The following is a 25,049-nucleotide window of genomic DNA, read 5'->3' on the forward strand; positions in this document are numbered from 1 at the left end:
CTTTTGGTGACAAGCCAAATTTCTTCAGCCTCCTGAGGTTGAAGAGGCGCTGCTGCGCCTTCCTCACGATGCTGTCTGTGTGAGTGGACCAATTCAGTTTGTCTGTGATGTGTATGCCGAGGAACTTAAAACTTGCTAACCTCTCCACTACTGTCCCATCGATGTGGATGGGGGGGTGTTCCCTCTGCTGTTTCCTGAAGTCCACAATCATCTCCTTAGTTTTGTTAACGTTGAGTGTGAGGTTATTTTCCTGACACCACACTCCGAGGGCCCTCACCTCCTCCCTGTAGGCCGTCTCGTCGTTGTTGGTAATCAAGCCTACCACTGTTGTGTTGTCCGCAAACTTGATGATTGAGTTGGAGGCGTGCGTGGCCACGCAGTCGTGGGTGAACAGGGAGTACAGGAGGGGGCTCAGAACGCACCCTTGTGGGGCCCCAGTGTTGAGGATCAGCGGGGAGGAGATGTTGTTGCCTACCCTCACCACCTGGGGGCGGCCCGTCAGGAAGTCCAGTACCCAGTTGCACAGGGCGGGGTCGAGACCCAGGGTCTCGAGCTTGATGACGAGCTTGGAGGGTACTATGGTGTTGAATGCCGAGCTGTAGTCGATGAACAGCATTCTCACATAGGTATTCCTCTTGTCCAGATGGGTTAGGGCAGTGTGCAGTGTGGTTGAGATTGCATCGTCTGTGGACCTATTTGGGCGGTAAGCAAATTGGCGTGGGTCAAGGGTGTCAGGTAGGGTGGAGGTGATATGGTCCTTGACTAGATATTACCTGTTAGATACTGCTGCACTGTCGGATCTAGAAGCATAAGCATTTCGCTACACTCTCAATAACATCTATTAACCATATGTATGTGACCAATAAAATTTGATTTTATTTGGACATACCGCCAAATTCTCTCAAATGCCATTGGAGGAGGCTTATGGTAGAGAAATTTGCATTATATTTTCTGGCAACAGCTCTGGTGGACATTCCTGCAGTCAGCATGCCAATTGCACACTCCCTCAAAACTTGAGACATCTGTAGCAATGTGTTGATCATTACACATTAGATGATTAAACAGCATGATCATTACACAGGTGCACCTTGTACTGGGGACAATAAAATACTACTCTAAAATGTGCAGTTTTGTCACACAACAGTATGACAAAACTGCACATTCTAGAGTGGTATTTTATTGTACCCAGCACAAGGTGCACCTGTGTAATGATCATGCTGTTTAATCATCTTATTGATATGCCACACCTGACAGTTGGATGGGTTATCTTGGCAAAGGAGAAATGCTCACTAACATGGATGTAAACAAATTTGTGCACAAAATTTGATAGAAATAAGCTTTTTGTGCATATGGTACATTTCTGGGATCTTTTTTTTCAGCTCATGAAACATGGGACCAACACTTTACATGTTGCTTTTATATTATTGTTCAGTGTATGATCCAGCTTATCCTGTATCCTCTGAGTTCCTAAAAGTTACATGACTCCACCCTATTTATTCAATTCAATTTCATTCAATAATATATCTTTTTAAATTATCCCAGAAGGGCAATTACTTTGTCTATGTGAGTCAGTCTGAGATCTGAGGGCTACAGAATATACAGTGCAGTGAATAAAAGTTGCTCGTGATTGTTATTGACAGAGTGTAGTTAGCCAAAGGGAAGCGAAGCAGCAGGCGAACAGTATGTATCCTAGACACAAGGTCAGTAGAGTGGCTATTGATCTCATCTCCTCAGCCACCTGCTGACTCAGTACTATCAACCAGTACAGCCTGATGGGTTGCTGGGCCGCTGAGGCTGGGAAGGCTGTGGAGAGGGAGAAAAAACTGCCCTCTCATCCCAGATACTTGTCTCCTTGGACAGCTTCCACCCACAGGTTTCAAAGTGGTGTCTGACTGAATTTCAAATCCACCACTGCACAATGTGAACAATGTGTCCAACTCTTCAAATAAGTCCTATTCTCAACCCCATTTTCTCAAGTCTAGTTTGATATATCTCAGTTCTTATAGATATGTAAACTTTCATCTAGCCTTTGAGAAGAAAACTTTCAACATTTGGATGCCCCTTTTTGTGTTGCAATATTCTACGGTAGTCTCTGAGAGCAACTTTTGCATATAGCTAGCTGCTTATGTTAGGGTGGAACGGAGAGAGAACCACATTTCCCTCAGACATGGGCCTACAAAATACTGCATAGTCTCAATCAGTGTGATTGGTGGCATGCCGCAGATCGCTCCGGTTGCCAAACTCGTGTTATTTGCTGTGGAGAAACGGATAATCAATTTTCCCCTGCTTCACTAAGCAAGAATATATTGAAGTAAAGTAGAGCATAAAAAGCATCCAGATTCATCTTGAAATCAACTGTGCCATTAGCTTATTTGAGAACTTTTCTAATTTACAGAGCACTTAAGTACCTGCCGGCTAGTATTGACTGCAAGGCTGCTATTGGCTGGAACCGTCCCCAAGACAATCCACAACTTAGCTTTGATTTTACACAGTTTGCACTGATATCCACAGAATGTCATGCAGGGACTGAATTGTGTCCTCTGATAAATTCTTTCATTTGGACTTTTTGAAGATAGAACATTATTATTTTCCCATTACAATTCAGACTCTTAATTCAGCCTCTTATTCCTTTTTCCCAGAATGAATTGACCAAGACATTATACAAGACAAGTGTTACATAATATGGGTTGTATGTCTTCCAACAAGTGTTGGCATTTAGCCATGACTCACCTAGCATGCCTTTCTCTCCATTGGATAAGCACATGTCCTTCTCCGCGCTGGGCAGCACGAACCCCACCACAAAGCACTCCACCCCGTCAGCCATGAGGGCTAGGCCCAGCACTATAAACAGGCTCCACTGGAACCGTCCATGCCCACAGTCCTCCATGATGTCCTCATACTGCTCAGCCAGCTCCTCCAGCTCCGTGGCCCCTGCCTGATCCTGCCTGGCCTTGGCCCTCGCTGCCCTCTGGGCCGCCTTCACCTCGTCAGGGTGGGGGATCCCCTGGTACTCCCCCTCGTACATCTGGTCCTCGTCATCATGGCCCTCCGTGGCATCGCTGGCTGCATCCTCCTCCTGAGGGTAGGACTCACCCTGGTAACCATAGCCCTCCTGGTCTCCTCCCTCTCCGTAGGTGCCGTAGGGGTCACCTCCTCCTTGGTGGTACACATTGTTCTGGTAAGGGTCAGCCATGCTATCGCTGAGACGTTACAGCCAAGTCAGCACTGTTGCAGTAAGATCCTTCAGGTGATTCTGACTAGATTGGCATAATTCTGGGCACCTTGGTCCAGTGTTCTGCTCCGTATGTGTTCTGGTATTCCAGGTGCTACGCTGTAGTTGTTTCTTGTTCCTGTTCTGCTAATCTGAGGAGGGTGTTGTTCAAGTAATCTTTTGAACAATACCTGGACTGGAACAATAATGATTGTTTTCGAATAACTACCTTTGACTGTTCAGTTCTTCACAAGGCCTCATGCTGAACCTGAAAGAGGAAGTTTATTCAGTTATGCCATCCATATTTCTTATGATTGATAACAAAATCAATACTCTGTTGATTTACTCAGAAAACATGGGAATGTTTCTTCATTTTGAATAGATTTGACTGGGAGCTGACACTAGAACTCAGACATACTGTATATTATTGGGATCTACTGCATATGGCCTATCGACTGTATCTATCTATTGGGTCTCAGCGACAGCCCTGATATCTGCCTGCTCTTCTCTCTTAAAACAGAAGAAATAAAACAGTTATCCTGCACTTCAGTTTTCAATCTAAATTGTTACCATACAAAAGGCTTATAATGAGACGATTTCTGCTGTTCTAATGCACTCAATACTGAAACACCTTAAGTGTTTCAAATTGAATGAATATGCCTCAGGGGGTTCATTTGTTCACTGGCATGATAAAATATTTCCTTAACATGATCAATTTCAATAGGTTCCTTAGAGAATTCCTATTGCTACTTATACATGTATTTACGAACAATAAGTTACCTCAGGTCATAGACTAGATGAATAATGTAATAACACTTAAACACAACAATGACAACAATAATAAGGCACCCCATACCCGATGAGCCTTATAATTGTGTAATTATATATATCACTTTCACAATTTCTCTGTAATAAATTAACTGGCTGGGTTGTGGGACAGTGGATGCGCATTGATAATTCTAATGGAACTGTTAACATGCATTACCCGGAGAATGCGAGGATTGTGGTGCTATTTCTCCCTGCTATCAACCAATCAGCATCCAGGATCCAAACAACCCGTTATATAATTGTAAATTATTCTAAAGTTTCATATGGTGCAGATTGGAATCTAGATTCTTGTTAAACCTCTGAACATTCATTCTGATATTGAGATCAGCGGAACCGTAACGAATCTCCCCCACTAATCCACCCCATAACAGTGTTCTTTAAATCTCTATAGCCAGAGAGAAGTGAGGGAGGGAAGCCACACTGTCACAGTCACAAGCAGGCCTTTTCTTCAGCCCTCTCACACACCAAAGAGCCTGGTAATGCTACAAATGAGATTCGTCTCGCTTTGGGCGATGCTGGCTGGCTGTCACTAGTCTCAACTGGCTCTCTGGATAGGATGCCTCCACTCCACCTTCCCCCTCCTCTCTATCACTTGTTCCCACCATGTCACTACACTGAGATGACACAATGGCTGCTGTCGAGGAAGTGTTACCACATGGGCATCAGAGTCTAATCATTCATCTGGTAGGAATGAGGCAAATGTGACTCACTGAGAATTATCTCTACTTTTTGAATCTTTTAGAAGTTTTGTGAATCTACCCCACTAAATATTCTATAACAGCCAACCTTTGAGTATTTAATAGCCTATTTTTTAGTGGTAGTAAATGAGAATATGATTCATTTGTTTCTCCATTTTAATCATGGTGTAATGAGGGACACCGGAAGGTACATGGGCATCTTCTTGGATTCATTAAACGGATAAGGAGTCCCAGGAGGCCAAGCCAGGAACTGCGTGTGTGTGTTTGTGCGTGTGTGATGATGATTCCCTGGATCTACACTACATGACCAAATGTATGTGGACACCTGCTCGTCAAACATCTCATTCCAAAATCATGGGAATTAATATGGAGTTGGTCCCCCTTTGCTGCTATAACAGCCTATACTCTTCTGGGAAGGCTTTCCACTAGATGTTGGAACATTGCTGCGGGGACTTGCTTCCAGTCAGCCACAAGAGCATTAGTCGGGCACTGATGTTGGGCGATTATGCCTGGCTCGCAGTCGGCGTTCCAATTCATCCCAAATGTGTTTGATGGGATAGAGGTAAGGGCTCTGTGCAGGCCAGTCAAGTTCTTCCACAACGATCTCGACAAACCATTTATGAATGGACCTCGCTTTGTGCATGGGGGCATTGTTATGCTGAAACAGGAAAGGGCCTTCCCCAAACTTTTGCCTCAAAGTTTGAAGCACAGAATCATCTAGAATGTTATTGTATGCTGTAGTGTTAATATTTCCATTCACTGGAACTAAGGGGACTAGCCCGAGCCATGACAAACAGCCCCAGACCATTATTCCTCTCCACCAAACTTTACAGATGGCACTATGCATTGGGTCAGGTAGTGTTCTCCTGTCACCCACCAAACCCAGATTCGTCTGTCGGACAACCAGATGGTGAAGCATGATTCGGCACTCCAGAGAATGCGTGTCAACTGAGTCCAATGGCGCCGAGCTTTACACCACTCCAACAGACGCTTCGCATTGTGCATTATGATCTTAGGCTTGTGTGTATCTGCTCGGCCATGGAAACCCATGTTATGAAGCTACCAACGAACAGTTCTTGTCCTGACGTTGCTTCCAGAGGCAGTTTGGAACTCGGTAATGAGTGTTGCAACCGAGGACAGATAATTTTTAAGCGCTACAGCACTCGGCGGTCCCATTCTGTGAACTTGTGTGGCCTACCACTTCATGCCTGAACTGTTTTTGCTCTTAGACGTTTCCACTTCACAATAACAGCTCTTCAGTAAGGCCATTCTACTGCCAAGGTTTGTCTATGGAGATTGCATAGCTGTATGCTCGATTTTATACACCTGTCAGCAACAGGTGTGGCTGAAATAGCCAAATCCACTCATTTTAAGGGGTCACACTTTTGTATATATAGTGCATGTCTTCCTCTCTGACATCTAATCAACACTTCCCATCCTCCTTCACACACACCCACCACCCAGCCTGGCTGCCTTCAGCAATACAGCAACATTATCTCACCTCTCCATGCAAGCACTCTAGATCACACAGCACTCATGCACCAAGGCCCTTCTCTCTACAAAGAGGAAATTAATGGCAAATTGGATGAGAACAGGGAGCAAAGACGGCGCAAAGCAATACCTGTGACAGATTGGAGGGTTGTCCTGTATGATACAATCATACTGCATGAATAGAATAGGGGTTCAGGAAAAGAAGACTGCTTATGCCATGAGGTATAGTATCATTAGTAATGCATGGGACGAGAGCTCCCCAAGGCATTGTTCCCACTAGTTTGAAAAGGGTTGTCTGAGTAAAATCAATGTATAATACATTTTGCAGCAGCTGTTCCCCCTTCCCAATTCCATAGCTGTCGGAATGATATTGTTTGTCCATCTGTGTTTAGTTTAAATCTGGAATCCTTAGTTGCTACATACATTTTTGGACTCATAAATTAATTATATATACCCATTTATTCTTAAATGCCTCATGAGTTAATTTAACTGTTGTACCCATCAGAACCCAAAATAAGATTGGTTTACTCCAAGGTTTGTAAACAATGTAAATGTAAACAAACACTGTATAGCGTCAATGCATAGTTAAAACTATAATTTTGATCTCTTGTATCCAAACCTCTGTCTATGAATTAGAGAGCTTTTTCCACATACTTTTGGTCATGTAGTGTATTTTGTTTAATATTGCAGTGGCAAGACCATGAAGCACATGGGATATGGGCCTTGAAGTTCTGCAGCATTGCTGGTTTTCCTCGTGCCCATCTAGGCTCTTAATAAGGGACTGTTTCAGACCCCAGGTGAGTGGGCTCTCTAACCAATCGAATATACTGTGGAGTACAAAACTGAATAGCTATCAATTATCTGTGATGTAGAAAAGAAAACCAGCAGCAGCTTGAGACCTGGATTTGAATAACACTGATGTAGGATATATATTTTCCTTCTTCTATTTCTCTTCATAAAGTGTGAAAATGCATACCGAAAGCCTTGGCCCTGCCTCTATACTGCTGAACCTACTCTAGTGCCACTTCCTTGTTTGTTGAGTAAGACAAGTCAAGGTCACGATGTCCATATGGACTTTGCACAGGGAGGGAATCACTTTCAGCACGGTTGCCAACTCTACCTGATACCCTGTATTCTGAGATCCCAGAGAGATGAGCGGTTCCTTTCTGAGACAGAACAGGTATTGGACAGAGAGAGGGAAAAAGATCAGTAGCTAACCCATGCTCTGTTCGAAAAGTACTAGTAGCAGAGTACAATACAATGAGGTGTAAATGGTTGAATTCACCGTCGGATAAAGACTGCAGGACAGGCCAGTAAAACATTTGATCAAACACAAATGTATGGCATGTGAGAACCGTGTAGGACAGGGTTACTTAACTCTTACCCTATGAGGTTTGGAGCCTGCTGTTCTACCTGATTATTAATTGCACACACCTGGTGTCCCAGGTCTAAATCAGTCCCTGAAAACATTTAATGGAACTGGCTTCGATGTCCAGGGTTGAGTTTGAGGTGTGTACGAGTCCAGCACTATAGGTCAGCGTTTCCCAACTCCGGTCCTCCAGTAACCTCAACAGCACACATTTTTGTTGTAGCCGTGGACAAAACACCTGATTCAACTCATTGAGGACTTGATGATTAGTTGACAAGTTGAATCAGGTGTGCTTGTCTGGGGCTACAACAACAATGTGTGCTGTTGGGGGAAACAATGCTGTAGATAACGGCAGTTTCTTGTTTTGGTTTAAATGTGGTTTAAAATAATATGTTTTAGTCTATTTCATTTATATTATGCAGGGAGCACCATGTAAAGACAGCTTACATTTCAGGCTTGCAGGAATCTTACTACATAGCTACATTACGTTTGAATGAATTATTCTGTTCTCTTGTGATGACATGATGAACGGAAGGCACTCTAACACCAGGAGAGGGCACAGACCTCTGGAGGGAACCAGCAGCAGGGAATCAAAGATTTGAACAACTCATTGAATAAGCAATAGACTGTCAATAACAGTAGTGTCATAAAGTGACACAGGAAGCTTGACACAGGAGGCTGTCTATGGGAATCGAATCACCCTTGAGCAAGGTAGAACACTTTGCAGGTAGCCTAGAGATGTGCTTTTCAAACAGCGATTCCTTCTCACCAATGTTTGAACAATATTTGACTTTATGTGGGAAGCAGCAACATTAGAAATATCAACAAAATGCAGAATAGTAGGTGATTATTAAAGCACAGAGTGGCATATTATACTGTGTTACTTGCGCCAGTCCAATATAATATGTGCTTTCAATTGCCCAGGAATTGACCCCTGAATGGAGTTTGCTTTGAGGCATATAGACACTATAACAAAATCTTCTATGCTATTATAGAGCTGAGGTTACTAGAGTGTGTCTAAGAACATTTGCGTTTATAGTTCACTAAATATTTCAGTTTTATATGATAGTTTGCAGTTTTTCCTGCCAAATCACCAGCAGGTATCAGGAGAGGTAGGCTTTATCCACAGTGTGAAGTGACAGCATGGAGTGGATGATTTAGAATCTATAGCCTTTTGAATGTGTTGGTAGGGAAATCATATTTTGTGGTGCGATCAAGTGCTCTTTCATGATGTTACTCAGACCGTGTAATAAATTGCAAATAAAGGTTATGTGATAATCAGCTGAGCCCATCCAGTGCTGTGGTATTTAGTTTAAAGGATATATATCAAACGGATCTCTCTACCATTTGCTATGAAAACATCTAAAGCACATTATTTTGAGTAGAGCATGACATGAGAAACAACAATTTCTTTACACTGACACCATTTCATGCACACTAAGCCTCCTTCCAGAAATTGAGTGAAAAGGCCATTCTATGGTGAAGGATATCATGGTGGATGTCTGAAGTGAGCTTGGTAAATGAAGGGCCATTACTTGATGATGATTACTGTGTATTGTGGTATTGGCTGTCTCTTTCTGCTTCAGTAATGACAACAAAACAAGAAAGGTGCTTGTGTATTTTATAGACAATGGAAAGGGAAATAAGGAGCTCCCTTAAATCATATTGGAATATCCATCTACATGTATATTTTTGTTTATGCTCATCTAAATTTTCCAGAGGCAGAGTGCCAGAGAGAATATGAGGTTTATGTATTGATATTGTTTCTTCTGATGAATTTAAGTGATTGAGGCAGACACTCCCTAGGCTACATACAGACTGCTCATACACTGCGTGTACAAAACATTTGGAACACTTTCAATGACAGACTGACCAGGTGAAAGCTATGATCCTTATTGATGTGACTTGTTAAGCCTTGAGACAATTGAGACATGGATTGTGCATGTGTGCCATTCAGAGGGTGAATGGACAAGACAAAATGTTTCAGTGGTTGTAGGTGTCAGGCGTACCGGTTTGAGTGTGTCAAGAACTGCAACGCTGTTGGGTTTTTCACACTCAACAGTTTCTGTGTGTATCAAAAATGGTCCACTACCCAAAGGACATCCAGCCAACTTGATACAACTGTGGGAAGCAATGGAGTCAACATGGGCCAGCATCCCTGTAGAATAGTTTTGACACCTTGTAGAATCTATGCCCTGACGAATTGAGGCTGTTCTGAGGGCAAAAGGAGGTGCAACTCAAAATTAAGAAGGTGTTCCTAATGTTTTGTACACTCATTCTATATTTTTTCCTCTTCAGAAAAAAATGTAATATTTAACACATGAACATTGGATGAATCTGACACAAACAAACAGATCAAGTAAAATCCAGTATTTCTACACCAGACAGTGGTGTGTAGGTAGTTTACTAGAACCGACCTGGAGCTGATTACCACCACAGTACAGTGATGCTTTCCTTGCACCACCATTTTATTGTCTGCGAGCTGAGTTTGTGCCAGCCTCCCTCCCAGTGTAGTCTCACCAAAGAGGACAGTCTCTGTTTCCTGACACTGAGCACCACCACAACTACACCAGGTATAGACATCCTGAGCGAGACATTCTGGCACAGGATAGGCACGAGTCACAACTTCCACTCCAGATGCCAGAGAATTATACCATTATAAACTGGGTGGTTCAAGCCCTGAATGCTGATTGGCTGACAGCCGTGCTACTCCGTGTTGCGTCGTGCCTAAGAACAGCCCTTAGCCATGGTATATTGGCCATATACCACACCCTTATTGCATAAATAGACTCTGTGGCAAGAGCTACATTTTGTTTGGGGTCTATAACATTATAACACTATAATACTATAATAGCTGACTCACCAGGTTATGCCCTTCCCACTGGGCATAGACGTCAATTCAACGTCTATTCCACATTGATTCAATGTAATTTCCTTGAAATGACGTGGAAACAATGTTGATTCAACCAGGGCGTGTCCAGTGGGTGAGCAGTGATTCTGACATGCTGGTGTATTCATAATATACTATTTGTTCTGCCCTCTCATTATTAAATCACGTTATGAGATGATGTGATGATTTCAGCCTGCATCATATACATTTTCATCCATGAGGTTTGACCTTTCTCTGCGTGTCTAAGGGGATGACTCCTCCAAACATATAACAAATCTATTGCAATCAAAAGTATTTATAAAGCCCTTTTTACATCAGCAGTTATCACAACGTGCTTATCCAGAAACCGAGCCTAAAACCCCAGAGAGCAACCAAAACTCCCTATCTAGGCTACGGACAGTCACTCCCTTGGTACCTGCTGCCTACGTTGGCTACATCTGAGGGAAACTGCAGGCGGTTTGCAGTCATGAATCTGTGTCAACCTGGTACATACAAATGGTCTCTGTTTCCATGGTCAGGATTCTATGGTTTCTCCTGACTTTTGGCGATGTCATCTACAAAATTGCTTCCAACACTCTACTCAGCAAACTGGATGCAGTTTATCACAGTGCCATCCGTTTTGTCACTAAAGCACCTTATACCACCCACCACTGCGACTTGTATGCTCGAGTCGGCTGGCCCTCGCTACATATTCGTCGCCAGACCAACTGGCTCCAGGTCATCTACAAGTCCATGCAAGGTAAAGCTCTGCCTTATTTCAGTTCACTGGTCACGATGGCAACACCCATCCGTAGCACGCGCTCCAGCAGGTGTATCTCACTGATCATCCCTAAAGCCAACACCTCATTTGGCCGCCTTTCGTTCCAGTTCTCTGCTGCCTGTGACTGGAACGAATTGCAAAAATCGCTGAAGTTGGAGACTTTTATCTCCCTCACCAACTTCAAACATCTGCTATCTGAGCAGCTAACCGATCGCTGCAGCTGTACATAGTCTATCGGTAAATAGCCCACCCATTTTTGCCTACCTCATCCCCATACTGTTTTTATTGATTTACTTTTCTGCTCTTTTGCACACCAATATCTCTACCTGTACATGACCATCTGATCATTTATCACTCCAGTGTTAATCTGCAAAAAATTATACCTCCTCATGCCTTTTGCACACAATGTATATAGACTCCCCTTTTTTCTACTGTGTTATTGACTTGTTAATTGTTTACTCCACGTGTAACTCTGTGTTGTCTGTTCACACTGCTATGCTTTATCTTGGCCAGGTCGCAGTTGCAAATGAGAACTTGTTCTCAACTAGCCTACCTGGTTAAATAAAGGTGAAATAAAAATATATATATATTTTTTTAAATGTAAGGAGCAGCATATCTATCAAGTGTCTGAGTAGGAATGTGATCCAGGATCAGTTTTTCCTTTTAGATGACACCATGAATAGGATTACATGGACAGGGGTGACCCGATCCTCGATTTTATATTTTATGTTCCTGGTGTTGTTCTTTAAGGGAAAGTTCACCCAAATTACAAAGTGACACATTGGTCTCCTTACCCTGTAAGCTGTCTATGTACAAGGTATTACAGCAATCCATGCTTTGGTTTAGTTTCCCTGGCAGTGGCTGGCACAACGTTTTAGCATGTGTGGCACAAATCCCATTCAAATTATGGGACCGATATGACCATTTCATCGCAACATGTTCAAATCATCTATAAGTGTGATGATGAGGTTTTTTCTTGGGCAGTAGTACATCATTACTGCCTCAGGGATCGAAGGACCAGAAACGGGCGTAATGCAGATAATCAAGTAGAAAGGCACATGAGAACCAGTGTGGAGCTACAGCCACAGCACAGCAGAGAGCACTTGGGTGCTGCATCAGGTCTGCACACATGATTGTGGCAACCTTAATAATACAGTAGCAACCTTCTCTAACAACCTCTGTGTCTGCCCCCTGACTAATCAGGCCACATCAATGTTTGAGGAAAAGGTTAGTCAGCCAACATGAACCATGGGAAGCCAAATGTCATACATGACATATTGATGATATCTGAACAGGTATAGATATAATTCTCAGTTTGTATGTGTAACAACTTTCACTAATTGGCAGGCATGCAACACATACCCAAAATCTCCATATTTAACAAAGTAAGAAGTATTTATAGGGTGTGTGTCACGGTGATTATTGGCATGGCTGGAAGGAATATACATGTTGACCAATGAGACTGGTCGTTGGCTGGAACTAACACAGAGCACAATCTGTAATCCCCCGCATTGAGATTAAACCTCAGCCAGCCCACTTATTCTCAGTGACTGGACTGACCCCCCCCCCCGGATCTGTGAAAGGGACAGAGAGAAATCAGACATTGAGATCGGCTGCACCGCAATTGAATCTTGCTGAAGACTACAGAAATGTAATTATGTCCAGCGCTGCTCCGAAAGCTTTAGATTATTGTTCCAGCAGCAGAAAAACAGGGCCAAACATAAAAGATGCAGCACTCCATGCTTCGATGTCAACACTGAACTGATAAAGTCAGGAGTGAAGGATGGCAGGAGGAGACCCGGCTTTTATTGCTGCGTATGAGAAGGAAATTAATGTCTGGCTGAATGAAAAAACTATCTCTCCCTTTCATTGGTGTCTTTCTACACACGAGTAGGCTGGTTTTATTAGAGCACGTTGACATCTCCATTCCTTGACTGGATCTAATCTCGACATTAGTTGTTGTAGTCTGGGAAATGTGAAATTTACTCTGAAAAGTGGCATAGGAGGCCATTCGTAACTCATCTCAAACCAGGTTGTCAATTTTCACCAGTTTTCATTGTCCCGGTCTGAAAACAAACAAAATAAACTCTGTCTCATGTGACCATCCTCGCTCTCGCGCTCTCTCTCTCTCTCTCTCTCTAGTCAGAGGACAACACTTCTCCCATGATCCAGAGTGTTTCAGGTTACTGCCCCGCCTTGCCCATCCTGCCGTGGTTCTCTCTTTGCTGACGCCATACCCAGCTGGGAGTTACATAACATTAGCTTGTGCCTTTCATTTGCGTAGGTACTCTATCCAGACTCATACAAATCTATCTATGGCGTCTGTGACTCCGTCTATCTGGTTTCGACTCCATCTATTTGGCCTTGAGTCTGTCTACCTGGCTTTGACTCCATCTATTTGGCTTTGACTCCACCTGGCTTTGACTCCACCTGGCTTTGACTCCATCTATTTGGCTTTGACTCCACCTGGCTTTGACTCCATCTATTTGGCTTTGACTCCACCTGGCTTTGACTCCATCTATTTGGCTTTGACTCCACCTGGCTTTGACTCCATCTATGCCTTTCTCTATCATGTATCAATGTATATCCCCAAGGCCATTAGAATAATATAGAGGACACTATAGGACTATGAGGTTTGTTTGGTTGGAAAAATACAGTACTTTATAGAATGCTTCGGAAGTTGATTTAAAACATCTCGCTAAACTGTTACTAGGCAGGTTTCCATTGACCCAGGTTTATTCGACAAACGCAATGTCGCAAAAAAAATCATTGCGACGTGTAATGAAACAGCAGATATAGGATACATTTTCTAAAGATCGACCACATTTCTATCTGTTCGACGTGGGTGGATTTTTCTTCTGTAGAAAAATCTGTAGAAGAACTTTCTTTATTAAGACAAATGATGGTGGAAACTTTTTTTCGAATAAATTGTGATTGGCAAATAATAATAAAGGTAGACTACGGGGCACGTGATGTCACCGCATAACTATAAAGCTCCACCCCAAAATTAATTGTAAATGCCTACATCTTGCAAAATCAATTTTCAACTATAAAAATGATGTTTCTTTGAAGGAAATGGATTGTCCTTACTTTCAAGAATACCTGAAATTCTTCATCTTACTTTTCTGGTTGGTTGGCAAGTTTCACCATCTAATTACTTCAGATCTACAGGAGTGCACGTTTCACCATCTAATTACTTCAGATCTACAGGAGTGCACGTTTCACCATCTAATTACTTCAGATCTACAGGAGTGCACGTTTCACCATCTAATTACTTCAGATCTACAGGAGTGCACGTTTCACCATCTAATTACTTCAGATCTACAGGAGTGCACGTTTCACCATCTAATTACTTCAGATCTACAGGAGTGCACGTTTCACCATGTCATCAACCGAGGCGATACGTTGGCACATGAGAATTATTACAATATGCAAATATTAGTCAATTATTGCATTCTATCCATGTTGGCTTTCACGGGCTACCTGAGACATGAAACAGATAGGTGGGAGAGCATACAAGCTGTCACCAATATATTAATGCTTAATTTGCCTAAATGGGTAATAGAAACCCTTCAACCACAATATTTTCATTCAACACTGTAGGTTTTTGAGATATATAGTTTTTAGTTGTGACGTCATTACGTCAAGGTGTTTTCAAAGTTCCATGGAAACGCACCCTAGCAGGTAATTGTTGCATCTATTTTCTATGCAAACTTTCTAAATGTTGACAGAAAAATCACTGAACAAGTTAATGGAAACATAGCTAATGATGCTGCCTTGTTCTTTTGCATACGTGTTCATTTAAAAGAGTTCTCTTGACATCAGTGTAACTGGCCTCCTGAGTAGCGCAGTGGTCTAAGGCACTGCATTGCAGTACTAGCCGCATCACTACAGATCTGGGTTCGAGCCTGGGCAGTGTCGTAGCCTGCTGCAACCGGGAGACCCATGAGGCGGCGCAAAATTGGCCCAACGTCGTCCGGGTTAGGGGAGGGTTTGGCCGGCTGGGATGTCCTTGTCCCATTTCGCTCTAGCAATGCCATGTGGCGGCCGGGCGCATGCATGCTGACTTATGTCACCAGCTGTACAGTGTTTCCTCCGAAGCTGGCTTCTGGGTTAAGCGAGCAGTGTGTCAAGAAGCAGTGCGGCTTGGCGGGGTTGTCTTTCGAAGGAAAGACCTTCGCCTCTCCTGAGTCCGTACGGGAGTTGCAGTGATGGGACAAGACTGTAACTACCATCTGGATATCATGAAAAAGGGGTCAAAGAAAAAAATGTGCTGTCCTGTCATCCCATCTCATCCCCTCTTTCCACTAATTGATGTGATGTGAGGATTCCATTGCTTATATTTGTATATCTCCTCATATGTCTGTATTTCTATCTTAATTAGTGCTAAAACAAAAGAGGTTTGTTTTAAGCATCTGGTGTATCAGATTCAGATCTGATGCTTGAGTGAATCTTGTTATAAAGGGAAGAATACTGTACCTAGTGTTTGGTGTTGTTACGTCATTAAAGTTTGCTGGAGCTTTTTGCGCATAAAGGCAATGACTCATAGTTTAGTCCAAAACAGAACTGAAGCCAAAACCTAATCATTTTACATCTGCTCAAGAAACTGAGCAAGACATTGTAGTCTCAGCAAATGAAAATGCTCACACGTAGGCTAATTTCATGGTTCTGCTCTGGCAGTATTATTTTTTATCTTCACCACTATCACTACCTCTCCATTGCGATGTATTTCATCAACATCTCACATACAAATAAGATAGATATGTTCTGATACATCCCAATTTTGGGTGTATGGTAAATATCAGAGATATAAACCAAGCCATCCCTGGGTGGGGGAATAAAATATATGTTATAAGGCCTGTTGTGCCAGTCAGGGGCCAGGCTGAGGGGTGGCAGTGTGCTGGTCTCATGCTGTCGTCTACCCGCAAATAAAAAGTGAGAAATAAAAGTGAGAGGTCCATTAAACGGAGAGGGGGAGGCTGATGTCTATTACTCGGCCCTCCAGTGTGTACCGTTATGCTTCAAGGCACATAGAACAGAGCACACATTAGTTTCAATAATTTGTTATTGATTCACTTTCTGGCCCTCAGTTCTTTAAGAACACTACCAATGGACAGAGATATTCCAGATTGCTATGGGGCCCGTTCTACGGATAAAATGGAATTTACTGGATCATTCTCATACCCTCTTGTTAATTGAACCCACTGTTCATTTCCGGCCAGTCTCATCAGTGTCATTCAACAACATTCAGCAGTGTCCTAATGACATTGCTGTGTGACCAATGATTCAGCACAGGAGATTGGATATATTGTTAGGAGTAAACCATTGGTCATCAATGATCGTCATGCCCAGGTAGCAATTGAAGATTGCTAATGACATAATATCGCCGATGGTACCTCCTTTGCTGGCAGTGTGTCATCATGAGGTAGCCATACCATCTATTGTAGCTTTACTGATCACCAAAGACAGAACTGAGATAATAACCTCGGACTAGAACTCATCATGATGTTATTGACGAGCTCCCAATTACTGTCACTGTGTATTCTCACTACAGTGGCTGAGGGGAGAGACTACTCACTGTGTGCACCAACAGGGTCCAATGTTCAGGCACACAGAGGACATGTCTCCTATGACCAATATCCCTGGGCAGCTATCACTCACTTCAAAAGGAATGGTCACAATGACAAAGTCAGGGAATCAGTTGGGAAGCCCTAAGCTGCTTGACATGTGTTAAATGAAATATGATGGCATGGGTCTGAACAGCCTTTGTGACCTGAGGGGAGAACAAAGGGTCCACTGGAAGAGATTCAGCGATGATAGCCGAGCCGTGGGTTTAAGATGAAGTGGAGGATCTTCTGTGTCGTTAGGAGAAGTGGCTCTATGCTGCTGTAACTCATGGTTAAATATTAAAGAACCCACTGGCGTCTGACTGCACATTCTATTTACTGCCTCCTACAACCGTCCATCCTAGAGCCAGAGAGAGACGCTTTCTCTGAGATGGGTCTCAGGAAGGACATTGCTATGCTATTTTCATTACTGGTATTGTTCTGGAAGACCATTTTGTTGTAATTATGTCATGTCCAGGGACGGACTGTAGCGGTATAGTTCAACATAATGAATGGCGTCAGCAGATAAAATAAAAGAAGAAAGCTTCAAAACACACATGAAGGTGTTCAAAGAGGCCACGGAGAGAAGGAGGGTCATGACAAGGAAGAGAGAACAAGGGAAAGAGAGTGAATGGGGGAGAGAAAGAGAGAGAGATGCTTTAAAGTGCAGCATATTAAAGATTCATATTCAGGGACAGTCTGTACCACATTATTTTCGGCCCCCAAAGCCCTCAGCTGTACAGCTAAATAGCATCAATAGACTCTTAAGCAGTTAGCATTAGAAGGAATACTTTCAACCATGTTTGAAGAGTCTTGATGATTCACTGGATAGAGCTTCTAATGTATAGTATCATGAATGTAACATTACTAAAGTTGTCCTTTTTATTTAAAATTAATATTTTCTTGCCACAAATGCAATCATCTGCGTAGATTGCAGGCAATTATTTTGTATGTGTACAAGCATTAGCATATTCTATGGCTTTTTCTCATTTGGGCAAAAGTCCATCTTCCTTCCTCTCTCTGTGACCCAGAAACCGATAAGTGGCAGAGTGGTCAATGAGTGCCAATTTGTTAACAGGCAAACGGTCCTCCCCTCTATAGCCTCCTTTTGGCGTAGAAGCACAAGTGTACCTTAACGCGGAAGAGTTTTGATATCTGCCAAACACCCTTTGAATCAGCTGTTGTATTGTCGCAGGAGAAAAGCATGCAAACGATGTGGTACTAAACATTTGAATTACAACTGACGTATTTAGTTTTTATCACTTTACAAGGTTCTTTTGATATCCACTCTTGTAAACATCATTTGCCTGATGACGAGCGAGTGGAAAAGGAGCTTATTTCAAACAAGAGCATTTTCATCTCCATTCATATTCCTCGCCACCTCTCCTCGATTACCTTTGACCTTTTTTAAAAGGAGGCGAGAGAGGTTGGAGGAGTGAGGATGCAGGAGTGAGGATGCAGGAGTTGAGCAAATCTAATTGAGAAAAGGCCGGTCTGTCAATTTCCTCACTCGATAGTGGAGGGCCCACTATAAAAACAAACCACTGGTCCTGGCTCTCAACCCACAGTAAATTGAACTGACCACATAATGTCCCCGGTACATTCAAAGAGCATTGAGTAAGTATTTGACATTTGATTAATGTATTTGTTTTATGACAATCAGCATTTCTCCAAATAGATTGAACATCAAATTAAATTACCTTTAAATATTTTGAATGAATCTATTTAGTTAAATTTGTTTTGGGGTTTTACTTCATGCATGAAGTATTGCTACCTGGTTTTAGTCCTGGTGTTTTCACTTTTTAGAAGCTACATATTGTCCCTGTATTGATCATCAGACGTACAGGATTGAAAACAACATTCTCTCGACCTTTCAACAGGGACAAACTGTCAGATTGTCAAGATGAAAGTAGACCGTCGATTGTGTTATTTTCCCTTGGGCATCTAAGTTAGCTACAGAACCTGTTGCAGCAAAGCATTGATGTTTCGTCCCGTTGTTTAATATCGAGTCTCCCCTCAACCTGCCTTTTTTGATTAAACACACATTTACCTGCAACACTTTATTGGTGCACACCATATCAGCCCTATCTCAAAGCACACCAGCCATCTCAGAGGTCTAATCATCTAAGATATCCTGTCAACTTCTAAATGTTGGATGTTTTGCTCTGGAGCATTTGATTTAGCTCTTACACACATACGATATTTCTTGCTGATCGTGGTTAAGATGAATGTGGAATACACATAAAATGTGACTGAAATACCCAGGGACCTCTCTGGGCCCACTGGCCTCTGTGTCCTGGTATGGAGGGTGCTTATGGGAGTCCCATTCCACCCTCCCATCTGTCCACACTTTGCATGTGACAGCAGGATAAGAGAGAGTGTAAGTGGGCTTGTTCTGGCTGTTGTCTTCTTAGGAGGAGAATAACGTGCTAACAGGCCAGCTCTGGTTATGTGATCTAAAGACAGTAATGCACCGCCGTGCTTTGCTTCTGCCTTGCATAGGCAAGATTATTATTGATAAATAATGCATGTGTTCCTTTCCACTGCAGGAAGCAGCCTGTCCCCTCACACACACACTCCCTCAGTAAAGCCCAGCTAAGTAGAGCAATAGAACCTACACTAATTTAGCTGCAGCATCACATCAATTCTGTGATCTGTGTACTATGCTGTTCCTGTCCATTAGTGTTCTGTATTTTGTCATATTCTATGTTTTGTGTGGACCCCTGGAAGAATAGCTGCTGCTTCTTCAACAGAGGATCCAAATAAAAATTGTATAGCACAGCAACAAACTCTTGGTACATTCTTTGATTTAAACAACATTCTCTCATCCGTAGCAACTTTTACTGCACACTACAGTAGAAATGAATAGCGCTGGAATCTGTGGCAATCGCTTTCATGAGTATCTTCACGATATTACAGTATATTGGAAACAAACATAAAATGTCAAAATATGCATTTCACTGTTAGTCTACACCTGTTGTTTACGAAGCATGCGAAATCAAATTTTATATGATTTAAACTTTTTTTTTGCATTTGTTTTCACATCCTTGCTGTTCTGGTCATGATTTCTTACCCTAACAGTGGTTTTCCTGGTTAAATAAATGAATAATACAAAAATGTAAGTATCAAATACATTTTCATTGGCAATGCTCCAATAATGACTCAAAACATTTCAGGGAAAAGTGTATCTGAAATATATCTATTGATTGTGCAATATCACCCGTAATCTATCTTGCTGAAATTGGAGTTCCTTCCTTAGTGTCCTCCTCATTTATTTGAAGACAGTGTTTACTGCATTTGCTTATCTGTAAGGTTTTCCCAAAACTACCCTGGAATGATTTCTGTTTTAAGATGTGAAAAAAGTGCTGAAAAGTGCAGGGCTTTTTGAGATCGCATCCTCAGCCTTTGCCTCCAGCCTTTTTTCTAGGATAAAAACACCAGCAAATAGTCTATCAGAATCTGATCTAAAATCAAGAGAAAATAATGCATTTGAAATGAAAAAACATCAACAAACAAACAACAATGCGTCATCTTACCAGTGTTGGCATCAAAACAGTAATTCCTCCTTTAGATAAAGACCAAAACAACCCTTAAAAGAGGTTCAAATCCAGGACTGGGGCCTATGGTAGTAAAGTAACAGAGGATACCCTCCTCTAGCTTCAGTGTACAACTCAGGAACAGATTAGGGTCTGCGCCTGCTATCCACCCCACTCATCAAAGGAGGAGCTCCCTATCCCTGATCACGCCCACCCCATCACACTCACAATGGTAGAGTCCACCCAACCTCTCTGCAACAACAAGCTCACACCTCTTCCCCGGCAGGAAGGAGAGACACACTACTGCGCTGAATTGTGTGTGTGTGCGTGTGTGTGTGATGGAGGGAGAGTGAAAATGAGAGGAGAGCAGAGATGTGGAGGAGGGATTGAGGCTGGCAGATGGGTGGCTGGTGATACCTAGTCAGTTGCACAACTGACTGCATTCAACCAAAATGTGTCTTCCGCACTTAACGCAGCTCTTCTGAATCAAAGAGGTGCGGGGGGCCTGCCTTATTCAATGTCCATGTCATCGGCACCTGGGGAGCCGGTGTTGTTGGGGGGTTAACTGCCGTGTTCATTTTCCCCCCAGGTATACGAACCAGCAACCTTTCGGTTACTGGCCCAATGCTCCTAACAGCTAGGTTATCTGCTGCCTCGTGTTGGCTCAGGTTAAAGTGGAAATGGATGATCTTGCTGTACTCCTACAATAGACAGTGGGAGGAGAGGCAGCTCAGCTCAGAGCTGCTGTTTGTCTTGTGACACTTTCAGATGGGTTTTCAGGAGAAGGAGTTCAGCAGTGTCACACAGGACAGGTGAATTACTGCAGGCCGTCTACAGTATGCTGCTCTGGCTCCTCTCTAAGATGGAGTGATGTTACACACAGGAAGATGCGGCTGGCAGCATACTGTCAAATACAACTGTAGGCTTCCACACCTTGAATGTTTTACAATAGTGCTTAAAAAAAACATATTTTAGCGTGGCAGGGAATTGAAGCTACCCTGTCATATTTCTCGTTCATCTTAATTGATGAGAGTTCCTTGGGTAGAATTGTACAGTGATAAATAACCAGCTATTATACTGGAATAAAAGCTCGCTGTCAGGATTAGATTAACAGCCACACTGGCCCACAGATTTCTGTCCAGAGCTGTTTACCTGATCCAGATCAGCAGGCCCTCTATTCTCACCTTTCTGTCTGCCTGACTGTGGATGAGTGTGTGTGTGTGTGTGGGGGGGGGTGTAAAGCACCAAGGGCAGTTCATATGGAGCAGCACCCACTGTGCTCATTAAAAGGCTTGGCCTGGTCCTTGACTTTCACAGACAGATGCTGTGGCTGCTGTTTACTCTGCCAGAAGACCTATACTGTACTGAATAATTGTAATTGTCTTCTAAGATTCAGAAAGTTGTCTTCACTTAATAATATGGTGAGTCCATAAGATGGTCATTCAGGATGTCAAGTTGTCTGACAAATTCCAACTACATAATGTACATAACGTTCAATAAAAATAGTTTGACTGGAAATGGCATCTGTGAGATGAAATAGCCAGTCTGTCTAAAACCCAGTTAATTTCTCCTATTACCAGTGACATTCAACTGAACATTTGCAGGAATGACCCAATAGAAAGAATTACATTCTCTGTCTCTGATAAGCCATGAAAAGCACAGAACGAGAATAAAACTTTTGGTACTTCCTATCCTCAGACTATCCTCAGATTGGTCATCAATAATTCAAATATCAGCATTCCGCACCCATCCCTTGTATAATAATAATAACAATAATAATAACTGTCTACGATGATGTATGTACTGTACATGCTTCTAAAATGGTGTAGTGGGACTTCCGCTATCGTCCTAAAATGGAGTTCTGTCCTAACTGCACAGCTGTGATGTGGGTGATTCCCTCTAAGCCCCTCCCTGTAGCCAGGCAGCCAGGCATACAGGCAGGCAGGAGGGCCCACCCCTGGAGAGGTCCAGTTGGTTTGTCCTGCTGCTGCCTACTAGGACATCATTATGGAGAGTAGATGGCCAACACAGCATAGGGGGAAAGATCCCTAATCCCCATGCCATATAATTCTGCTCGAAAGAGTATTATTTCCAACAGATAGTCGGTCAGGAGGAAGAACCATCCACTAAATATATTTAATAGACAATCTGTCTTCATTATTGACAATTACTTTACTACAGTATAGTACATTTATTTAAACAAATATTTAACCTTTATCCATTCACAAACCTCATTCACCAACCTCATTCTTACCGGTCTGACTTAAAATAACTACGCCATCCGGGGCAATTTACTCTCCACCCTGAGAGCAAACCGACACGTCCAGTTGTTGTAGTCGTCAACACAGGATCGATAAGCTTTGATTCCAACTGACCCGTGTATCTGTTTGCTTTTCAGGCAGGAGGCTCTCTGAGGTAGATATAGGGATTATGCTGGGTACACACTAGGGGTATAAATCACGTTTTATTATTCTCAGTGGTTTGAATGAGTTGAGTTCAATTCATAATTCCTGGCTGGTTTATATTTCTCCAGTGGTCATCCATCATCCTTTGTATGCATAACCACTTTGATTATATCAGTGTGGCTGCATTTCCTTAAACCTCATAGGGATCACTATGCTTGCCGCCTCAAAATATTCTGCCATAGAATTAGTTTATATGCTGAAGACAAAATGCTACATTGCTTGAGAGATGGTATCAGTGACTGGTTAACTGGTAGAGAGAGAGAGAGAGAGAGAGAGAGAGAGAGAGAGAGAGAGAGAGAGAGAGAGAGAGAGAGAGAGAGAGAGAGAGAGAGAGAGCAAATATATATATCAGCCTGTAGGGGGTGGGTCCTGGAGGAATGGGGCGGGTATTTAAACCCACACCAGCATCATCAAATCCCTCTGAACAGATTGGTGCAGCAGGGCCCCAACATTAATCATTGAGCTGTCTATCCCCCATACTATGCTGCCTGCCACTCTGCAGGCCCTGACACAAATCATCATTACAATCCAGTGGGGCATCCTGTGAGTCCCCCCTCCCTCTGACTCTCCCTTTCCCTCACTCCATCTCTCCCTCCCTTTCTCTCTCATAAATCAGCGTGGACCCAGATGAGCATCTCTCTCTATTCTTCTGCGGAGCCTATCATCTCTCCTGGATCAAGCGCCGTTAAACAGGGATAATGTATGTTTTACTACCGTCAGCTGTACTACCACTTTACCTCTCTCCCAACAGATAATTATCTACAAACAGATGGCAGTGACCAGACAAGACAGGTCCATTTGGCATCAACCCCTCAAAACAGGGTAATTAACACCCAATGAGCATTTACCAGTAAATAACACAAGTTCATTCCTAATTATTATCCAGAAATAAACAATGACCCCCCCAATCAGACCAACTGTAGATATCCCAGATACACAATTACCTTACCTAACTTTATATATATTTTTCCTGGTTTATAACCCCTTCTGGACGCCACTTAAATAATGATCAGGCCTTGTAATGTCTGTCTCCCCTTGATCTAGCCCAGGGAAAAGAGGGAGATACTTAAAAGCCCTAAAAGGGAACAGAGAGCGCTACCTGCCTGACAACCATGCCCATGAGAGAGGCCAGGTGCCGAGGTGTGGGGGCGGAGTGTCTATTATCCTGCTCTTTACACAGCTGAAAGGCACTAGGGCAGGTGAATGAATGACGACACCCACTGCACTAGCGCTGCGCTGGCTACACAGTATGTTAGTAGGGACACCAAGGGCCACCTGTGGTCATTTCCCTTCAATAACTATATTATGTAAGTAATGAATAAGTCATCTTTGATAAAGTACAATGACAGCTCTTTCTAATACTGTATTATGTTATGCTTGTCAAATACTCCTAGTATGATATAAACGTGCTGGAACATGTTAGGATAAACATGAAACGCTCCTATCCATACCATATCAAAACCACTTAAAATATATATTTTGAATGGTGCCCATATCACTATGATCTTGTTAAAGCATTACTCTGATATATGAACTGTTATATGTCTGGTGTATTCAAATATCCTGAGAGCATAGCCCTTCATCACAAATGGGATGTAGGGATGTAACACCAGCTCCAGCAGCTCTTGACCTGTTGATTGGTAATCCCTATAATTATTTTTGGGTGTGTGTGAGCTGAATTGAAACGATGATAACGCTGGACTACATATTTCCGTTAGCTCCCCTGTAGTGTCAATGGCCTCTGTGTTCCCATCTTAGCCCTCAGACCTCATTTCTATGATTAATTTCCTGGTACTGAGGCTGCGTTGACACAGGCAGCCCAATTCCTATATTTTGCCCAATAATTGGCTAAATATCTGGACCGGTTTCACAAAAGCATCTTAAGGCTAAGTTTATCTTTTGAACCTTTGTAGGTGCATCGTTAAATCTGTTTCCTAAAACCATTGTTACTAAAATTGCACTTGAAGCCTTTCGATATTTACCAACTGCCTCAGACCACTTGTAGAAAAGCTAAGTGGGTCGTTAGATGCTTTAATGCCCTGCCGCTTCACGTTATGCCCAGAAGGGTTGTGTTCCCCTGCTCAGATATTACGTGCAACAAACAATGTTTGTTTTCATGAATCGTTTGGGATAAGTGGATAACTCACCTCCCAATTAACTCCAGCAAAACAAACGGCTTGAGAATCAATAGATTT

General features: G+C 42.7%; 1 protein-coding gene across 2 annotated transcripts in view; it reads right to left on the reverse strand.

Moving 5' to 3' along the window:
- Positions 1–25,049, reverse strand: part of LOC112252248 (synaptic vesicle glycoprotein 2B) — a 44,646-nt gene that overhangs the window by 18,434 nt on the left and 1,163 nt on the right. The window contains exons 1-2 of one of the 2 annotated variants that reach the window (XM_024423320.2): positions 20,390–20,556; positions 2,731–3,479 (exon numbers count right to left, since the gene is read on the reverse strand). In XM_024423320.2, the coding sequence (XP_024279088.2) occupies positions 2,731–3,193 (463 nt within the window). In that variant the 5' untranslated portion in view covers positions 3,194–3,479; positions 20,390–20,556. Of the gene's footprint in view, positions 1–2,730; positions 3,480–20,389; positions 20,557–25,049 lie in introns of those variants that run through there. The other variant, XM_024423321.2, reaches the window with a different exon arrangement.

The sequence above is a fragment of the Oncorhynchus tshawytscha genome, linkage group LG06 (genome assembly GCF_018296145.1).
Source record: "Oncorhynchus tshawytscha isolate Ot180627B linkage group LG06, Otsh_v2.0, whole genome shotgun sequence".
Lineage (NCBI taxonomy): Eukaryota > Metazoa > Chordata > Actinopteri > Salmoniformes > Salmonidae > Oncorhynchus > Oncorhynchus tshawytscha.